Here is a 19724-nt window from a genome sequence, read left to right as displayed (position 1 = left end):
TCTCTAACTGACAAACCCAAAAATAAACGGCAAAACAAAAACTCTTTTGAACCTTCATCTCATGCATACATCACCTCTCACTGCGTAGATGACACATAACAAAGCACAGAGTTATTCTTCTCTACACATCTGTACACCTTTGAAAGTATTGTACACTCCTTCTTTCTCCATCACTTTTTAAATCAGTTATTCTCTGACACAGTTTATTTGTAAAAATAATGTCTTACATTCAGCTTTGAAATACTATCATATCTTTAAATTGTATAGTTGAGAAACAAATAGAAACTGTTGGTCTCCTGATAGTGGTGGAATGGTGGTGATAATGGTTTCCCATCGAGTTACGGAGAGAACAGACATCTGCTTGAATGTTCTCATGTTCTCTGCAGACGAACATCGGCCACCGGGTCCTGATTCCTGCTTATCTCATTAGGTGTTATTGTCATTACTTGTCCTCTACAGTACAGTACCTCCCCTGTCTTTCTCCAAGGACCAACGCTCTTCCTGCTCTTCCACTTGAAAAACTATTTGAAGTACTTTGACATCAAATTGATCAACAAACCTTCAACCATGTGTCCGTTCCCTCCCTGATGTTACAAACATGAGGCAAAGAAAGTCCAGATCAATAACTGAATCAGCAGGCCTCAGCTGTGTGGTATGTGGCTCAACACTGTTCTATAAATGTGGAAGGCTTGGAACTCAGACCTCAGTGGTCGGAAGTCATTCTCAAAGCTTAAGTGATTTAGCGGTTCTTCCTCAATAGATGGAAATTGAGTCTCTGGCAGGAATGATTTGTATTTCCTAAACTTTTCCCACATTTCTACTGTAACAAAATGGTCACAGAAAAGGAACAACTTGTGTCTAAGAAGAGAGTCTGCAATGCTCATTTATAAGAACCTACACCTCAACAAATGGATTTTGCAAGCTTTTTTTAATTCGACTGAAAACTACTCATTAGTAAAGGTATTTGATATTGCACCATCCAAGCTTCAAATAAACCAAAGGGGTTTGTATAATAATGTGACAGGAAACATTCTCTGACTGCATTTTTGCAGCAGAGCCAGCTAATAAGACTGTCAAATCAGTGCGGTTTGGCCAAGAGCTGTAATAATTTAAAGCAGAGATGTCCCACCTGATGATTTGATAGGTTCACTCCCATTTCTCATTTCCTTCACATAATCAGTTCTTTTTTCGGCTAGTGATACATTTATTATTCTAATCTGCAAGATGAAAATGCAGGGCAACCTAACTATTATTTACTATTCATTGGCTCTGTACAACTAGAACTGGAACTATTATAATTACATTGCTGCAGCTGCATTGGTGTGATGTGTGCATTTACTTTATTTTTTTTCTTTGTCTTTGCAATTATCACGAGGCACGCATACGGATTGATGCATCTAATTATTTAATCAACCAGCGCTCTCTGTTCAGCGTACCTCTCATGTAACTGTAATACGAATGCGGGTGAACACTTTTAAGATTCCAAATGGACATTTTTCCATACCAACTGGATTGTTTAGCATGAGAGCACAGACATGCATGTTACTCAGAGGATGTATCCTGTCACCGTCGGTGATCTCCTGACCTTTCCGCTCGCGCCACCAGCAGATTAACATGTTTAGCTCCAAGTGAAATATTTCAAAATGTATTGATTGGTATGAAATTTGGCACAGCTATTCATTGTGCAGAGGAAATATCCTAATGCCTTTGGTGAGGTTTGGAGTTTTGGTTAGTAATTTGGTACAAACATTCATGAAGAATACTGTCAACACTTTGGTGCGTCTCTGACGATACATCTATTGCCACCGTGAGGTTGACAATATAATTTCAGTTTTTTGGGTTTAAGACTAAATACTTGCAAAACTAGTAATGAGTTACATTTTCTACGTTACATGTATTAAACTAACTTTGCTTACATTTTACTTGTCGGAGTAGTGTTAATGCAGCATACTTTTTAATTTTACTTGAGTTGTTTTTTAGAGAAAAAGCATTACTTTCACTTTATGACATTTGGATATATTAACCGCGCTACTTTTACATATACATTTTTTAATGCTTTCATGATCCGTTAAGATGCAGGTAGTCAGCTGGTCTCAGGTCAGCTGGTGCTCTGTTATCCTACTGCTTGTAATGTTTATATCTATAAACTCAGATTTAGACCAATAACACAAAATGTCTTATCTTGAGACAGTAGGTGGCTACTGTGACAGAAAATGTGTTGCACTCTCTGAAAGAAAGGTCCATCAAGGGCTGTGAAAAACACATCCTGTGAACTAAACCAAAGGTCAAAGGTCAAAGGTCGTTCATAGACAGCTGAGGAGCTTTAAGGAGCCTGTCACAGAGAGGAAAGTGAGCTTCAACAATCAGCTCAGTAAATAAAGACAAGACAAAGGTCGGATTGTGTTCAAGATGTTGCATTGAATGAAATGGACAGCTAGCTTGAGAAAAGGATACGATCAATCAAGGCCTTCAACACTGAGGATGAATACCGGTTGTCACTGGGTCTTCATTCAAGCACCGAATAATAGAGTGAAGAAACATAGAGCCTGTGTTTGAGTCACATTTTGATCAAGATGGGAAATTGCTTTGAGAAAACTGCATGTAGTTCTCACTCTCTTCTCACCGCAGTATCGATGTCTATGGTGGACATTCTGGACCACATGGACGCATGCTTGTAGCACCTCGCCCCAGCAGCTCATATGCTTTCCATGTGTCCCTTCAACACAGAATGCATCCCCTAATATAGTGGGGGTTTTCAGAGACTGGAGAGTTTACGCTTGAGTCAGATGGGACCGTCTTAGTGGTATACAGTTTTGCTACTTTCTCACCTTCTTGATACAACCTTAATGAGATTTAATTTGTTTCCTAAACAAATTAGTTGAATGATGCACGGTATGTTCTTTAGTATGGGACATTTATATTAATTCAATGAACTGCAAACTTTTATATATAACGGTGAACAACATGACTTCCTGTGGACACTGTGGCATTTAAATGCTCCGTTATTAATCACCCAGTCTTAAGTCTTGAGGACTCGTTTGGTCTACATGAGAGTTGATCCGACCTGATTTAAGTTAGTTAGTTAGTTTGATCAAATGTGTTCTGAAACAACACCAACACCTGCCCTCAAAGTCTAACTGTTTATCTCCATGAAAGCATCTGTGAACTTCTACATCTGGCAAAGCCATCCTTGTTTGGTTCACCGGGGGATGGAATAGAAAATGTGTTCCAGAGAAAGGACTAAATGTGGCTGAAGATTTAAATGCCTGATGTTCAGCAGGTAATTTGACTACTTGGCATTTCACAGCAACCAATTTAGGCTGATTTTATTTTGGAGTTTAGAAATATTGTTCTGTAGAATAGGATTTTAATCTTGGACTAGACTTAATCCATGTCTGTAGCACTAACCATGAAACAGCCTCTAACACATGCACTCAGTTACACAGCTTCAATGCTATTTGCCAGTTTCATAAATTTGACCATTAACCAGTTCCCCTTATATATACTGAAGGTGCCTGCCAAAGCAATAATGAACCCCACAATGAAAATGACTAGCTCAGCTCTCCAAAACAACAAAGAGGAAACACAGTATATTACAAAAAGATGAAAGACTGACAATAAAGATACTCCAAAAAGCTCATATTGAAAAATAATCATATTGACTCCCTTTTTCTGTCGGCAACCAGCTGCAATATGGGTCTACGGTTGAAATTCAAAACAAGTCTAGATTGCTTCAGCTATCTTGCTCTAATGTCATTGTCACAGCTTTTTAGTGAGAAAGATTGATATCCCTATACCATCGACCTCCCTTGTTTCCTCATGCTTACACGCCATGGCATATCCAAGTTCAAGTATGATCCTTTAATCTGAGCTTCCTCCACTGCTTCTGTAGGAATCTCACAGTGAGCTTTGAGAGCACATGGTCAATCACACAGTCCATTAGCTCTAACCCGCTTTGCATTAGCCTGCTAAACAATGGTGCCTTGATGCATTTGAGTGATGAGGGTGTGCTTGTTTAGTGTGTGAGAACTTCCCTGACATATGGCAGCCATTAGGGCTTTAATGAGCTTCTTCCTCGGATAGCTATTCTAAGCATGTAGCACTTGCTTTTCCCAGTCTGTCCTCTCCGCAGGCATGCTACCTCCAAAGCCTGTGTCTCGGCAGATGATTCCCACGTCCACACAGATCATAATTCACTCTTCATCACAAAACGTTAGTGTTCAGCTTCTTGTTAATAAAGAAATAATAATATTACTGAAAGTGGAACAGCTGTGGCTGATATTGCATGTGGAAAAATGTAATTGTGCTTTTTTATTCTTGGATAGAGCAATAAGCCACCTGGCCTTTTCCATTGTTCCAGAGAAAAAGTTTGTTCTGAAAAACCTCTCAGAATGTCAAATGATCATCAAAACAAGTCTTAGTGGCCTTAAAATACTCCATTTATTTTCCATGTCCATTTTCAAATTTCACATTTCTTACTGAACCACATTTCCAGTGGTTCAGTAAGGCTTGTCTCCATTACTGCTAGGTTTGATATATTCTGCCAGAAGCTGCAGTGGCTTTTAAGTCAGTTTCCAACAGCTGATCATCACCATAAACGATTGCCTTGAGTAATAGCTTCACAATGTATTTGCTCATGTGCAGTTTATCGGTTCATCTGTGAAAGCTTACGGTGTTAATATAGTTTTCAGTGAACCTTTTCAGTAACCTCTAATAAACAGTGTGAGAGCTGCTGGCCAGAGCAAAAGACTGACCAGTCAGAGGTAAGCATGAGGTCTGTGTGCAAATAAAGATCATCATGACATGCACACATCAAAAGCTTCAGCGCCACAGCAGCTATAGCGACTACAATCAGGCCAACAATCAGGCCTGCCATCATTACAGTCGTCCCCATCATATTCAAAGTTCAAAACACAATCTGCTGCACACTTTTGACACAATTCGTTCCCTTTAATCTGTTAACTGCCTTTAGATTAGTGTCCAGTGTGCAGGATTAAACAGTGTTAAGACCAAGAGTGTGTGCTGCATACATGTTATTGCCAACACGATTATATCCTCACCTCATTTGCTAACAATGATTTAGCTTGGAACTATAACAGTCCCATAAATGTGCCCCTTTGTCTAACAGCCAGAAAAATACTGAGTAAAATAGATATTATATTGTCTCATCTATTCAGACCTGGACCTCTGCAGTGGAACTAACTGAATGGAAAGACTGTGAGAGGGGTTAAACTCTCTGCATGGTATGTTCATTAACTTAAGGTGGAAGGATCATTCCAGACCTGTAAAAGATATTATTGTTCCCTGAAAATGTGAGAACAACCACGGGAGTTACAGAGACATCATCTTTCACATCCTGTTTTTCATACCTTAATGTGGTTCAACAATTTGCACCAACATGGATCTCTAATAGATGTATTAATGTTGTGACCTTGTCACCTTGCTATTTTTTACTTGACTGCATTTTTTTTGTTTAATTACTTCCAGAAAGGAAGAAATAGAAGGAAAATATTTTCCATTCTGAATTCATTCACAGGCTCTACGGTTCAGTGCAGGAGCAGCCATACCAGTAAAATTAATACAGGGCATATTTTCCCGCTGTCCAATAGAGTCACATGCGGGGATGTAAGATATTATTGCAGACATGTGAAAGCAGTGGAATAGAGGGGATCAAACACTCGCTTAGAATTCATAATGTGCAAATATGTTTGAGCCATATTCAAAATCAGTTCAAAAGCACATATTTATTTCAGAGAATGGAGAACAAGTTAAGAAATTAAACCCAACTTTGCTTACTTTTAAACTAGACAGAAAAGCATACAATTGGCAAATGCTATTCCACAAGTATTTTACATACCGCTTTGACCACGAGGGAGATGTTATAGTGTAACTGAGCTCTTTGCAATGTTTAGAGCGTGTTATTCTACACAGGAACAAAACACAACACAAGGGAACGTTAGCAAGAATGCCCCAAGGAAAGCTGTAAATCAGCATCTTTTTCCCTGTGTGTTTTAATCACCTCCTTCTCCCCGCCTCCACCTGCTAACGAGTCTGTGCAAGGAGCCACTCAGTCTCCATGTGGCCGCCCCTGAGTCCTTACGACATCTCACTTTACGATAAACTGTGATACGGTCACAGGCGGCTGCTGTTGCATTGACAGCATTACATGTTGAGTTTAATGCAGGCAACATTTAAGAAGGACGTACGTTCAATATTTTATCCAATAGAAGTAAACGCATATTGTCATTTCTACCCAAAGATTCCAGACCTGCCACTCTGCAAATGCTAGGAGCTACCAATGAATGATACTCTCTGCAGCTCTATCTCATTGGCACCCAAATACGGACAAGTTAATACCCACATACACAGGCATATGTTCAGAGATTTACATTTATGGCCCTACACTAAGACAGGTGTGTTTAATCTAATTGGGAAGGAAAACAAGCGTACATGGGAGACAGCCCGAGGTCCCCGGGATTAAACGCTCGAGTTTACGTGAAGAAAGACCATTCCCATGTCAGAAAATGGGATTTATATTTCAACTGCAACAACTGTAAAGCTTTCTGCAGTGTGTGTGTGTGCGTGTGTGTGTGTGTGTGCGTGTGCGTGTGCGTGTGCGTGTGCGTGTGTGCATTTTTGAAAGAGAAGGATTCATATCTTGTTCTTCCACATATTTGCCCAAAGGTCAAAATAGTGTTACTTCTAATACTAATACTTTCCCCCAATATCTACCTAGGTTCTTCGTTGTCTCATTACATAACCAAAACCTCCAGTACAACAAGATCCAGTCTTCGGAAATGTCCATTATCATTGTACTATAAAGTACTATAAAAAACAGCCAGGCTTTCTTAGCGAGGACCAGATGGTTTCTGTCCTCACACAGTGATGTGCCTGCGCTACCTGTGCATCCATTTAACCAAAGTAAAGCCTGAACCAAGTCCTAATGGAGTGAGACAGAGTGGCATTCACAAGCCGGAGTAAAGGCAGCTATTACAGAGCAGGCTCCAGTGTCTCAGCACATGCTTGGGCTGTGTCCAGGCTGTTTATTGCCCTGCAGTGTCAACACCATGGCCTTGGTGTCAGCGGCTGACTTACATTTCCAGAGTGGGTGCCTTCTGTCTCATATCAGAGATTGGAAGCATGTGGACGGTCGGCCCCCACAACACACAGTGGGCTCCACCACCACACTTTGGCAGCGATACCAAAGAAAGCGACGTTCAAGAAGCCAATCAACGGTGAGTGCTGAAAAGAAGGGAGGGGGAGCGGAGCACAGAGTCTTCCTTGAAGTATTACCAGAGCCAGACTTTTTCTTTAACACATCTCTGTATCCACTCTCCTCTTCTACTGAAGTCTAGCTGGACTGAGAGCAAGGCTGATATTTACAATCTTCAGCAAACCCTCTCATCCTTCATCCTTGTGATTTATCTGAAGTCCCATAAGTGTTGACAGTGATGGTGAGTGATCATCTGCCACACAGGGATTTCAAAAAGATATTGTGTTCTCATTAACAAACGCATTTCATGTCCTTAATTGCAGTTCTGGCCGAGCATCATGTCCTCTCAGAAAGAAATGCATACCTTGAACTATTAGTAAGGGAGTTGTTGACCACTTGGGGGCATCAGGAAAAAAAAGCTGGGAGTAAAACATTGATATGTTATCCCCTTTGAAGTTGATATGACAAACTCTCTGCAAACAGTTGGGTAGTCGGCAGCAGGTTTTAGAGCTTTTTCTCTGCCTGCTGAGAGTAGAAACCAGGTGAATGGGAGCTTTGGATGAATGAACAAAAACCATGCGCCAAAAGACGCAACGATGAACCGCAGAGTCCATTTCTGAAGCAGCATCCTTCACGTTCAAGTAGTCATTGGCAGATGGACCAACACCCAGAAAATCCACCAGGCAAGGCAGACAACAGACAGAGAGACGGGCAGAGGTGCTTGTGCACGCTCAGCAGAATTTGCATGCAGAAGGAAAGGATAAGCAAATGCAGGAAATACCATAATAAATTTGAGAACTTGAGAATCATCTTTATGACCAAACATCAGGTCCAGTTTGCTTCAAGATAAATACACAGAGGCCGACATTCCTGCCGCTCTACTGTATCTGCTTCTTCTCCGTCATGCATGGATCACACAGAGGACAGTAATAAGTATGTCACTGTGGAATGTTAGAGCTCACAATGCAAATCTAATAACGAAAAGGTGAAACCCTGGTGGCCCAGTGTGCACACGCAGATATCCAGGTTTCCTGTTGGAGCTGCAGTCTCTCTTGGTAATTTGGTCATTGGGACACATTTTGTCCATCGGGGAGTAAAGCAAGGTTTTTGGAAATGGTCCTTTGCTCAATTTACTGGTTAAGTTATGAGAAACAGTATGTCTAGCAACCAAAATGTTTTACTTTCTGTATAACGGACCTAAAAGAAAGAAATATGATCAATAACAGACCAAAGATCTGTCAGAATTAATATTGCTGATCTGACAATGTTTATTTTGAATTCTGCTTTCCAGTGAGTTTTAGTTGTACATATTTGTCTCACAACCATCTTCACTGATAAGCAAATGTAACCCACCTATAAGTGCATTCCATTATATGTTTGTTAGTCATAGTTCATACTGTTGTTTATTGTGTTTTGTACTAAGTATCAGGTATTCAGTTTTTTATATAATGTAAAAGGATTTACCACCTAATTAATGAGCTGATATATGTTCCTATATTCTCATTATCTCTTTCGATAATGCCAGCGGCTTATGATCGCTCAACATGTGCATTAACACATAAAGAAAGATAAAACTGGTTTTCACATCTATGCTCACCAGAATCACCATTTTATGGATGAGTTTCCCACATTTCCTGAAAGCTCTGTATTCCTGTCATTGTTTCAGCAGTTAGGGAACAAACCTCAACTGTTCACAGCATTGTATAAATGTTATTGTTTTGTATTAAATAAATACAACGATGCACCGAGCACAGGTTCAAGGAAGGAGCCTTGCGGAACAGAGGTGCTCGGCTGACTCTCACCTTGTATAACGACTCTGGCAGAGAGAGGATGAATCTGTCTCCAGAGATGTGATAAGGAAAAACGTTTTACAAAAAGAGAAGAGAGACATGACTTCGAATCACGGGATGTGCAGGAAAGGAAAAGAACCTAGAGGAATTCTGATTAGATCAAATATCGCAATCTGTTCCCTGTCACAAGGTCAGATACAGGAGAGCATTCCTGTCAACTGCTACAAGACTGTATAATGAATCACCTCTGGCCAGATCCTCCTCAAATTGAATCAACATCAATAACCCTCGCACCGCTTTCACTTTATATACTTTATACTCACTGTATATACTTTGCATTTTTTTCATTTTCTTTATTATTTAGTTATTTAATTATAAATGTAATATGTCCTGCTCTGCAATTTTATTGTATTGTATATATTGTAACCTTGTTTGTTGCTGCTACAAACAAATTTCCCCCTGGGAATAAACTATCTATCTATCTATCTATCTATCTATCTATCTATCTATCTATCTATCTATCTATCTATCTATCTATCTATCTATCTATCTATCTATCTATGTATGTATGTATGTATGTATGTATCTATATATCTATATATGTATGTATGTATGTATGTATGTATGTATCTATCTATCTATGTATCTATTTATCTATCTATCTATGTATGTATGTATGTATGTATGTATGTATGTATGTATGTATGTATGTATCTATTTATGTATCTATGTATGTATGTATGTATGTATGTATGTATCTATCTATCTATCTATTTGTCTATCTATCTATCTATCCATCTATCTATTTGTCTATCTATCTATCTATTTGTCTATGTATCTATCTATCTATCTATCTATCTATCTATTTGTCTATCTATCTATCTATCTATCTATCTATTTGTCTATCTATCTATCTATTTGTCTATGTATCTATCTATCTATCTATCTATTTGTCTATCTATCTATCTATCTATCTATCTATCTATCTATCTATCTATCTATCTATCTATCTATCTATTTGTCTATCTATCTATCTATTTGCCACTGCGAAGTGAGAAAGCCAAAGAGCCCATGTCAAAACAAACGCACTGGAGAGCTGCCTCTGACAAACAACGACACGTCCCTGTGAAAGAGGAAGAACTCCTTAACACCCCTGGCACGCAGGTCGTCTCTGCTGGGAGAGAGAAGGAATCAAAGAGGCGAGCCTCTCCAGAGCGTGTGTGTGTGTTTGTAAGCATGTGGGGGTTTGGAACTAAATATCCTCTGGTCACCATTCTGTCTCAGCGGGACTCTTCCGAAGCATTAACAAAACATCCTCCTGTTTGCGTGTTGACGCAGACCGCAGGGGTTTGGACAGGAGACAGCACAGACGCTGACGGTGACGAGAAAACAGCTTTTTGCAGAAATCCTACTGGAAGTGTTCACCGTGTAATGATGACAGACACAAGGTTCCCTAAGACTGCTAAGTAGGTCAAAGTATCCTCATTGATGTCCTTAAATTCTTTAACGCAGAAATGTCCTGTCATTTTTTTTCCTTCTCATTTTTTTAATCCTCTGAGCAGTTGTCAGTCAACTAATGGAGACTGCAGGAATTACTGCTCCCAAGCAAGAAACATTCTGGCACAGAGCCCATCGTAAAACAGCAAATTGTCATTGAGCTGTTAATTAGGGAGCTTTAGAGGTGCTGGTGGGTTTTGCTACTGTTCGAAAGAGCCAGGCAAGCTGTTTCCTCCTGTTTCCTGTCTTCATGCTCAGATACAATGACCAGCTGCTGGCTTTGGCCTCGTGTTTACTGTACATATATGACAGTGGTATCAGTATTCTCATCTAACTCTCCACCTGTATTTCCCTGTCTTCCAACATTCACTTTAATGTGCTTGTAATGACAATAAAACTAATTTGAGTAATCCAATGCATTAAAGAAACTATTCCTGAATTGAAATGTGTTCTAGGCTTTTACATCGTTTACCAATACTAAAACCGAACTGCATATACTGTCATTAACAACATACCACTTTTATAGAGTGGAGGCTCAGCTGGGTTAGCCACAGCACTCCAGGCTCCAGCCTTCAAAGGAAACCCTTCCTCCCAGAGAGCACGTCTTCTCCCTTTAACTACCAGGAGACCCCACAAAGCAGCCTTGTCCAATCACAGCTACACTACAGGCTCATTTTGCTTTTGCAAAGTGAAAGCATAAGGTCTGAACTGGGCATATTAAAGCGTCAACAACATCTTGTCCGATGAAGATGTAAGTCAGTTCATTCCCTCACAGCGCTGCACTCAGCTTGTACCGTACTACATACGAGCGGCTGCAATGCGAGGAGTGGAGTATGAAGGTTTATAAACATGAGCAACTTTTTTAATCAGGTGCGAATGAACTCACCGTATTGGCACTGCGTCCCTTTGAAGCCCCGTGGACATTGACAAATCCGGTCTTCGGTCTTTGCACATTGGCCTCCATTGAAACATGTATTGACACCACAAACCCCTACGGATACCACATATAATATACCACATTTACCAATGTATCCATGTATGGATGATGGAAATCTCTGGTCAGCTACATTCCAGCTCAGTGTTTCCAGTTTAATTACTGTACTGAATATCAAATTGTCAAACACACAACTGCTTCATAGCAATATCAAAACTAGCCCAATGTTGATGCAGCATGTGTATATAATGCTATTACTCACTATGTAGACAGCCCATCTCTTCACCCTCCTGAGTCCAGCCAGCGCAGCACTTATACACTGTGTGCAAGTCCGTGCTGTACACCTGCCGGTACACTGTGTAGTAAGTTGTCCTGAAGAAGAGAAATCATGTGATAGTCAGAGGAAGTTACAATACATATTTGTATTAACTATTTATTATTAAGTAATGTGTATGTGTAAAACACTCCATCCAGACATCAAGTCCCCTGCAGCTGTGCTGACGAATGAGATGTCTTCATGGAGTAGATCACTAACAAAGTGTGTGTGCGTTTGAAAAGGTATGTTTGCTCTCACCTTCTCTCATAGCCCGTACACCACCTGTGGCTGGTGCAGCCCTGCTTCCACACTTTAACCATGCGGGTAAAAGCCTGGACACAAGGCTGCCGGGCCCCCAGCACGGACATCTCCTGGTCGGCACAAACATTTGGCCTGTGCATGGAAAAAACAACAACAACAACAAACAACAAGAAAGCATTATGACAAACTGGCTCAAGGAATGTGACCAAGTCCAAGCAAGCAATTTACTTAATACAAATATAATGTATTAAACCAAGATCAACAAGCTTCCAATGTTGGTGTGAGCCTGCTGCAGAGCTAATGTATGTGTGCCAACAAACATGAACCACATGTTCTACACATGTTCAGTTGCATGGACTTCAACTCATCACAAACACATTGTTTGTCAAACAATTACACAGCTTCCTGTTTGGTGCAAAGTGCTTGATTAAGGTTCAGAAAAAAAAGAACAGTCCACATGGACCCTAACAGCACCCCATAAACAACCAATTAACTTCCACAGGAAATCAATCCTTTTCCTCCATAATTGTTTGCATGTTCATGTGCCTGGATGCAAGTGTATATGTTTGTACTGTACATCACTCTGCCATAAGCAGATTGCATTGTCAGTGCAGGTATCCTGAACTATCCAGAGATGTCCTCCTCCACAAACCATCTGGCTTCAATACACACAGACTGAGGTTAATTAGAGGAAGTGTTCTGTTTCTCCAGTAAGGAAAACGATTCTTTCAATCATGTCTCGGACAGTCTATTTAAATGTGGAAACCTCTGGTAGAGCACTATACAAAGAAAAATAACAACCCATTGGAAGTTATTTTCACAGTTACAACAGACACATATCCATCATAGGTGACCTGAAAGAGCGACGCCTAGTGGGCATTGAGGAGAGCAAACTATAAAGTAACAGAATTACTTGCGAAACTTGGACAATGTTTACAACTATCTATGTAAAAAATAAATAAAAGGAAAAAAGTAGGCTAAGACGCGGTCCTACCGTCTTATGTGAAATCATGTGTGCGTAAAACTCACCTGGCCCATTCACTAAAAGTTAAGTGCAAATCAAATTAAAAAACGGAAATTATCTCAATCAAAAAGCGTCACTTACATGCCAAGTTGCAGCTCCAAAGAAGATGCGATGTGGATAGTGCTGAATAATAGCACGCACAAAATATCTGGGAACATCGTTTCAGCCAGTTACAAACACGAAGAGTATATCTGCGCAGCCTCTGAGTGCATCAAATGAAGAGCATCCTGGCGTGTATGGAAATCCGCCTTAGGACATGACTCCAAGTTGATGTTTGGTTTCCTTGATATTTCCCGACATCCAGACGTGGTTTACCATTCACTGGTAAATCAGGGAGACGACTTGTCTCATGTCAATCTCAGCCTTTGAATGGCTCCGAGTAAACGCACCACCCACAGTCACCGAGGGGCCACCTCCAAAAACAGAAAACCAGCGACATTGACCCGTGCATCAACTGTTACCACACCCAGACATTGTTGTTTTATATTATCACTAGAATAAATACATGATGTGAGAGTTGCATCCAAAGATAATTCACCGTCAGAAGTTTTGTAAATATGTTGTATTTAGAAATGATGTGTATATGGAAATGTGTGAGTGAATTAAGCATTGTGGGTAAAACTGGCTCAAGTAATCCAAGTCCAAGAAAGCTATTTACTTATAAAATATATATAATTTAAAAGGTTATCACAACCAACACATTAAGTGGTAGGGCGATGGAAGCAGAGCATGACGACCCTCCCATGTCAGACAACTGAGTGGTTGGCGGGACATCACAGTATTGTGAAAATACAAGTATCACTTTGAGTGAAATGCATTCCAATAGGCACCTCCGCAGTGACAAAGGAGATCTGAGGACAGGATTGGACAGGATTTTTGAATTTTTAAATGTATTATTTTGCATACATGTAAATCAATAAATATTCAAAATGCATTGTTAATGTATGATATACATTCTTCATTGAATATTAGATTAGATTAAGTAAATTAATTGATACCACTCAGGGAAAGTTGAATCCCACCGAAGCAAAAGGAAGTACAAAAATCAAATGTATAGTATAAGTAACAATTAAGTAAAAAATAGAATAATGTCAATACAAAAAATTAAGCATGATGAAACATTTAAATATAATACATTTACAGCAAAAGAACTTTTGAGAATTGCATATTGTTGAGATTTTTTTTTTTTAAACGAATTGGTGTCGCGACGTCACTTCCTCCCGATGGTCGGTACTTCCTCTTCGGAGGACAGGCAGCGGAAAAAGAGAGGAGGGGCCTCTCTCTTATCAACACTGGAGATGCAATGACAGCTAGATAATGTGTAATACTTGCACCTAACTCTACTAATTTGACAATATTTAGACGTCGTTTTTCCTATAAGATTTAATAAATAACGCTACACTCTTCTTTGGAAAGGTTAGCTCTTCGTAGTAACTAACAAAACGGTAAGAAACCAAAACCACCCCGCTAGCTTGAAATGTGTTGTGTGACGTTAGCTTTCCAACCAAAACTAACGTTAGCCTCATAATTGTGTGGACGTAACTTAGATCTCCCGGTAGTTACTTAAATATTAAAGCGAGACATTAACAGTTTACTAAATACTGTGAATATTGGTTAATGTTTTAAAGGGGTTGCCTAATCAAATGACTACTGTATCAACTTCACTAGTATTAGACAATAATATACACCATTGTTGATATTAGCATCACGTTAGCATTAATGTTAAAGACTATATATATATATATATATATATAATGTTATACCAAAATAGGTGCAGCAGTTGTATAAGCTATTAATTGAATACAGCAAAGACTGCTGCCAAATTGGTTCATATAGCCTCCCGCTGTGTTCAAAGTCAGAAGGCACCAAGTTATCATATGATAGTGTCACGAGAAAATGTCCACCTCTTATTCTGGCCTACAGCTCATCAGCTGCACCAATATTTTCTGAGGAGATCATTTAAGATATTTTTGTCTTGTCGTCTCTGTAGTAACTGTTGTTTAAGTGTATGTGCCAGCAGGTGTGCTGCCATGACAAGTTAAACAGGACTGAAACAATAAGAACACATGGATATCTCATGTTGGCATGTTCTCTACCCTTTGTGACCTTTTTTTGTGGCAAACAATTAGCTCTGTGTGGCTGAACAAATCCTTTCCTCACAGCGAAATGAATGGGGCAGCGTTCCCTTCCCCCATGGCAGAAATGGCGGAGATGAACCGTATCCAGTATGAGCTCGACTACACCGAAGGGATCAGCCAGAGGATGCGCATCCCTGAGATGCTCAAAGTGGCTCCTCAAGGCCGCGAGGACCCTAATCTTGGCTCTCAGGAGGTCCCCCACAGTGTCATAATGCAGGTCCCAGAGAGAATTGTGATTTCAGGTCAGTATGCTGTTCAGCATTCTGTAAATGTAGGGCTGTGTTTTCTGTGCTTTTCAAAGTCTTTTTTATTACTTTTAAACTCTGTATGTCATCAGCTGACTGGAATGTGGCTTTGTTATGACTAGCCACATAATAGCTGTCCTCCTATCGGTGGCTCAGGACTTTGTCATGTGAATTATTTAAGACTCAAAATGAAACTAAAAGTCAACACTTGGGAAGATTTAATTAATTGTTCAACTTCAGCATTCAAATCTCAGTAGATTGTTTGAATCAAGTGAAGTAGAAAATGCATCAATGTCTAATTCACACCTTCCTTTGTCAGGAGACAGTAATGACCCCCAGTTCCCCAGACCGAGGGACCTGGACCTAATCCAGTCAACACCACTAGAAACCCTATCTCTGAAGACTCCACCCAGAGTCCTCACCCTCAGTGATCGGCCCTTGGACTTCCTGGAAGAGGAGCAACAGGCGGCTCCAGACAGTGAGGAGGTGGTAAGTGATGAGGCAATAAATAGTATTTTACAAGGACACTGCATAAAATCAACTAATTGACTTAACTAGTTTCCTTACACTCAACCATAACCAGTTGTCATTATTTTTTGTAGTTGCGGACCCAAACTCGAGTACGCCGGGAACGTTCAGCCAGTGAGAATGCAGCTGCCCGTCACAACACGCAGCTGATGCGCAACGATTCTGCGTGAGTTTTGATCTGGATATGCCATCATTAGCTTGGTACCAGCGCCATCTTATCTTCTACAAGCATGCACTTGCATTTTTTATTTTTTTTTGGTCCACGTTTTCTGTATCCCTTTTTCTTTGTGTTAGCTGCTTGTCTGTAATCACTGCCGTTGTAAGTCACTTTGCTGCAAGAACTTTGTAGCCTTCCATGTCGATACTGAACGCAACCGTTTCTGTCACTGAAACTAATCCATTAATTCTATGATGTTAACTTTTAAGTACTAATCAGTTTTGATTTGATCATTTCCAAATTTGAAATATTTAATTATTTCTGGATTGCTGGAAAATGGTAGAAAATATTACTACTAAACTACGTGCCCTGCGATCATCTGGGTAACTGTCAAGGGTGTACCCTGCCATTTTACCATCTGAACTGAAGCTTTATTGTTTAGGTTACAACAAATGAAGGGTATTGGGGTTTGCACATATTATGATTTTTCTGATTATGCGACAAAAAACACTTCATGTCCCGATCATCAAATGCATGTGACGTCTTGGTACTACTTTTGTTCACATCTCTGTTTTTTGTTGGGTGTGTTATATGTTAGTGAAGGACCGTGTCTCACTGTGAGTGGTTGGCAGGTTAAATGCTATAATTGCAACATTACTTTTACTTATTTTCACTCGGTTGCAATTTTTACAAGTCAGTAAAGTTGAGGACAGTTTATTTTCCTTATTTCTCTCCCTCTCCCTCTCCCTCTCCTTCCTCCTTCCTTTCCTCTGTTGTCTTGTTCTTCCCTTGGCCACTGAATTGGCTGCTCTTAATGGTGGACATTGAGCAGTGCGACCCTGTCCCCCCCGGCCACTGTCCACCCTTGCCCCACTCTCACCATGACTGAAGAAGAACACAGCCTGTACAGCCCTAGCGGTGTTTTATCTTTCCTCCAGTCCACTACACGTCGGGCCTACCAGCAGGTCCTAGAGGTCTTGGACGAGAACCCTCGCAGGTGACCTCTCAAACATCCGGTCATTTTTTGCCTGAATAAAAACGTGGCTTTCTAGATATTGGTCAGAGAGGGAAAGAGAGTGCTGCAGGAATGAGTCCTCAAACCTGGAAATGAGTTGGTGTTTTTGCCCTTCCGGTTCCCTCATCTTGAAGTTAATTGTTTTTTGATTGGAGTTTTGGTGAGATGCCTGAAATAAGGTCTGTGGTCTAACACCAGCAAGAAATGTTAATGTTTTGTTCTACTACATAGATAATGTCAGTTAGTACTCCTCTTTTGAATTTTGAAGCTTTTATGTGTCTTTAAAAAAAGGCAGTGGCTAAATGAGACTACTACACGTCTTTGCGGCGTCCACTAGTCCGCCTTCAGTTTAGGGGTGGGGATGTGAAGTCATGCAGCTTGTTTATTTTTTGTCTGCCAATTGCATTTATGCTTAAAAACTCTTAAAAGTGGTGTTAATTTGCGACGATTATCTTGCAGAACAAAATGTGTACGAATCATAAACATTTGTTTGATATTTTGTCAAAGGAACCAGTGCAAAGCTACCTACAAACATACGTCATCCCTGCAGCACTCAATACTGACTGCTTCAGTTGTTTTGACTCTCTCAACGGCTCTTTAAATCACTCCGATTTACACGGGAAGGGGTGTTTCTGAAATGTTGTTTTGGCGCTTAGTTATGTTGGAAGGTCGGAAGTGTTTGTTTGGTAGATTCAAGCATTATATGGCTATTTCTAACTGCCTATTTGTAACATTCAGTAACAATATTAATACAGCATGTGTTAATCAAAATGTAAAGAGTTTGGAACTGAATTGAACGTACCTTCAGGTGGAAGTAGTGGTGGGAGTAGAACCACTTGTTGAACTTGTACTTGGGTTTGTCAACCATTTTCCATTTAGATTTGATTTTGGAAGAAAGTTAACGATCTCCTTTAGAAATGTGTTGTTGCATCAGGAAAAACTGTAAACAAACCTAATAGCATATAATTCCATTGTAAAGGTAGTATATAGGAACTAGAAGAATCTTAAAAGTCTCAAATACACATTCCATCTTACACTTTTTTTTAAGGTTCTGCAACAGTTTGAACTTTTGACTGTTTGCCCTTCTTTGGGAAGGAATTAGGTGAACGCAAAGAGAAACCAGTGTGTATTCATACAGTCTTTTAATATACAAAACTTTCCTTCACATTCTTAGCCTCGTCCTCTGGTCGGGAAAATGTTTCTGAAAAGAAAGCATTAGAAATATTGTGATCTGTTTTTGAAGGATAAGGAAACGCCTCAATGAAAGCGTCAAATAAGACTTTAGGAGGATAAATAAGGATTAGCCTGTTGGTTTCAAGGACAACTCAAAAAAAGTGTAGTTTTGCGAAGGACATGGAGGGTGTGTGCATGCATGCCATCAGTTTATGTTGCTCTATCTCTCTTATTTTCCCTTCTTCCGACCCTGTCTTTTCCAACCTCTATAGCAAACCATCCCTGCGAGGGGGGTCGGCCACGAGCTCCAACCCCCTGCATGACACCAGGTAACTTCACCTGGCACTTCACCTTCATTCTGATCCTTTGTCCTTTTCCTCATCCTGTCCTACCTTTTTTTTCATTCTCATTTCCGGGTCAAGAAACAAGATTAAGCAATAATTGGTCGAGAAATCGTTTCAAATTGGGTTGCTTTTGCTATCTTCGCGATATATCTATAAAAAAAAAACTTTGACGTAAATAACACACTCTTGGGGTTGATTTAATTCTCAGACTGACTGTTCTCCTTTCCAGGCTTGCACTGTCAACGTATGAAGCCACACTGGATGCCGGGTCTGACGACATGACTGTGGTTGATGCAACGACGCTTCGACGTCAGGTGAGTTCTAAATACATACACTATCTCGATTGTGTTGCAAGAGAGCTAATTGTGGAATCTCTGTCATTGAGAAAACGTTCTTTTAAAAATTATTATTTATCTTCAGCTCATCAAGTTGAACCGTAGACTGCAACATTTGGAAGAGGAGAACAAAGAGCGAGCAAAGCGAGAGATGATCCTGTACTCGGTCACTGTAGCGTTCTGGCTCGTCAACACCTGGGTGTGGTTGCGACGTTAAAAGCCAGCCTGTGTTTCTGCCATCACCGGGACAGAAGAACGTACTATCCCTTATTCTGTGTCAAATGTTAGCCAACCGCTGCACTCAGTCCCTGTGTGAGAAAGACCTTGTAACATGTGTACAAGGCCGGTTGACCACAGGGCTTATATTTTGATTTGGTTTATTTAAGACATGTACAGTTTTATTTTTTTACTCTCGTTTCATCCTGCCTCACGTTTGTCATTTTTTTGTCTTTATTACAAACCTTCTTGTGCGACGCTAAGCATGACTTGTTGTAAATATTTGTCTGTGTCACTCAGAGTATTGGATAGAAGTCATCCAGACATAGAGTAAAGCATAGTTTATCAAAATCTGAAAAAATAGAGTTGCAGTGTGGAGATGTAACATGTTGGATATTTATTGGGGAAAGAGTATTATGTAACTTGAACTGGGAAATGTAATACAATTTACTAAAACTATACATAAGATGTGTTGTCCTGGTATCATTCTTTTTTTTTTTTTTTATGCATGAGGTGAAATGTAAACATCAGCATAATT

The 19724-nt window shown here is 40.0% G+C and overlaps 2 protein-coding genes across 5 annotated transcripts in view; one reads left to right on the top strand and one right to left on the bottom strand.

Annotated features, from left to right (window-relative positions):
- The window catches only part of zgc:158328 (uncharacterized protein LOC567225 homolog), a 53008-nt gene extending 39815 nt beyond the window's left edge, over window positions 1-13193 (bottom strand). Inside the window, exons 1-4 of the mRNA XM_034548452.1 lie at window positions 13117-13193; window positions 12009-12143; window positions 11697-11806; window positions 11387-11491 (exon numbers count right to left, since the gene is read on the bottom strand). Coding sequence (XP_034404343.1) covers window positions 11387-11491; window positions 11697-11806; window positions 12009-12143; window positions 13117-13193 — 427 coding nt within the window. The remainder of the gene's footprint in view (window positions 1-11386; window positions 11492-11696; window positions 11807-12008; window positions 12144-13116) is intronic.
- Window positions 13194-14254: 1061 nt separating this feature from the next.
- On the top strand, window positions 14255-19654 carry mffa (mitochondrial fission factor a). Of its 4 annotated transcripts, XM_034548307.1 has the most exons (8): window positions 14255-14480; window positions 15198-15415; window positions 15738-15907; window positions 16021-16112; window positions 16936-17100; window positions 18564-18620; window positions 18865-18949; window positions 19056-19654. In XM_034548307.1, exons 2-8 carry the CDS (start codon window positions 15202-15204, stop codon window positions 19185-19187), a joined length of 915 nt encoding a protein of 304 aa, XP_034404198.1. In that variant the 5' UTR covers window positions 14255-14480; window positions 15198-15201; the 3' UTR covers window positions 19188-19654. The 4 variants fall into 4 exon arrangements, with proteins under 4 accessions (XP_034404198.1, XP_034404200.1, XP_034404201.1 ...); XM_034548309.1 differs by lacking the exon at window positions 16936-17100 and having other exon boundaries at window positions 14261-14480; XM_034548308.1 differs by lacking the exon at window positions 18564-18620 and having other exon boundaries at window positions 14275-14480.
- Window positions 19655-19724: the final 70 nt, after the last annotated feature.

Source organism: Cyclopterus lumpus, chromosome 13 (genome assembly GCF_009769545.1).
Source record: "Cyclopterus lumpus isolate fCycLum1 chromosome 13, fCycLum1.pri, whole genome shotgun sequence".
Lineage (NCBI taxonomy): Eukaryota > Metazoa > Chordata > Actinopteri > Perciformes > Cyclopteridae > Cyclopterus > Cyclopterus lumpus.
This window is presented reverse-complemented; position numbering and strand designations above follow the sequence as displayed.

Coding starts and splice junctions, on each gene's coding strand:
- mffa (XM_034548307.1), top strand. CDS start 15,202: ATGAATGGGGCAGCGTTCCCTTCCCCCATGGCAGAAATGGCGGAGATG. Junction 16,113..16,935: donor CTGATGCGCAACGATTCTGC/GTGAGTTTTGAT, acceptor GACATTGAGCAG/TGCGACCCTGTCCCCCCCGG. Junction 17,101..18,563: donor TTGGACGAGAACCCTCGCAG/GTGACCTCTCAA, acceptor CAACCTCTATAG/CAAACCATCCCTGCGAGGGG.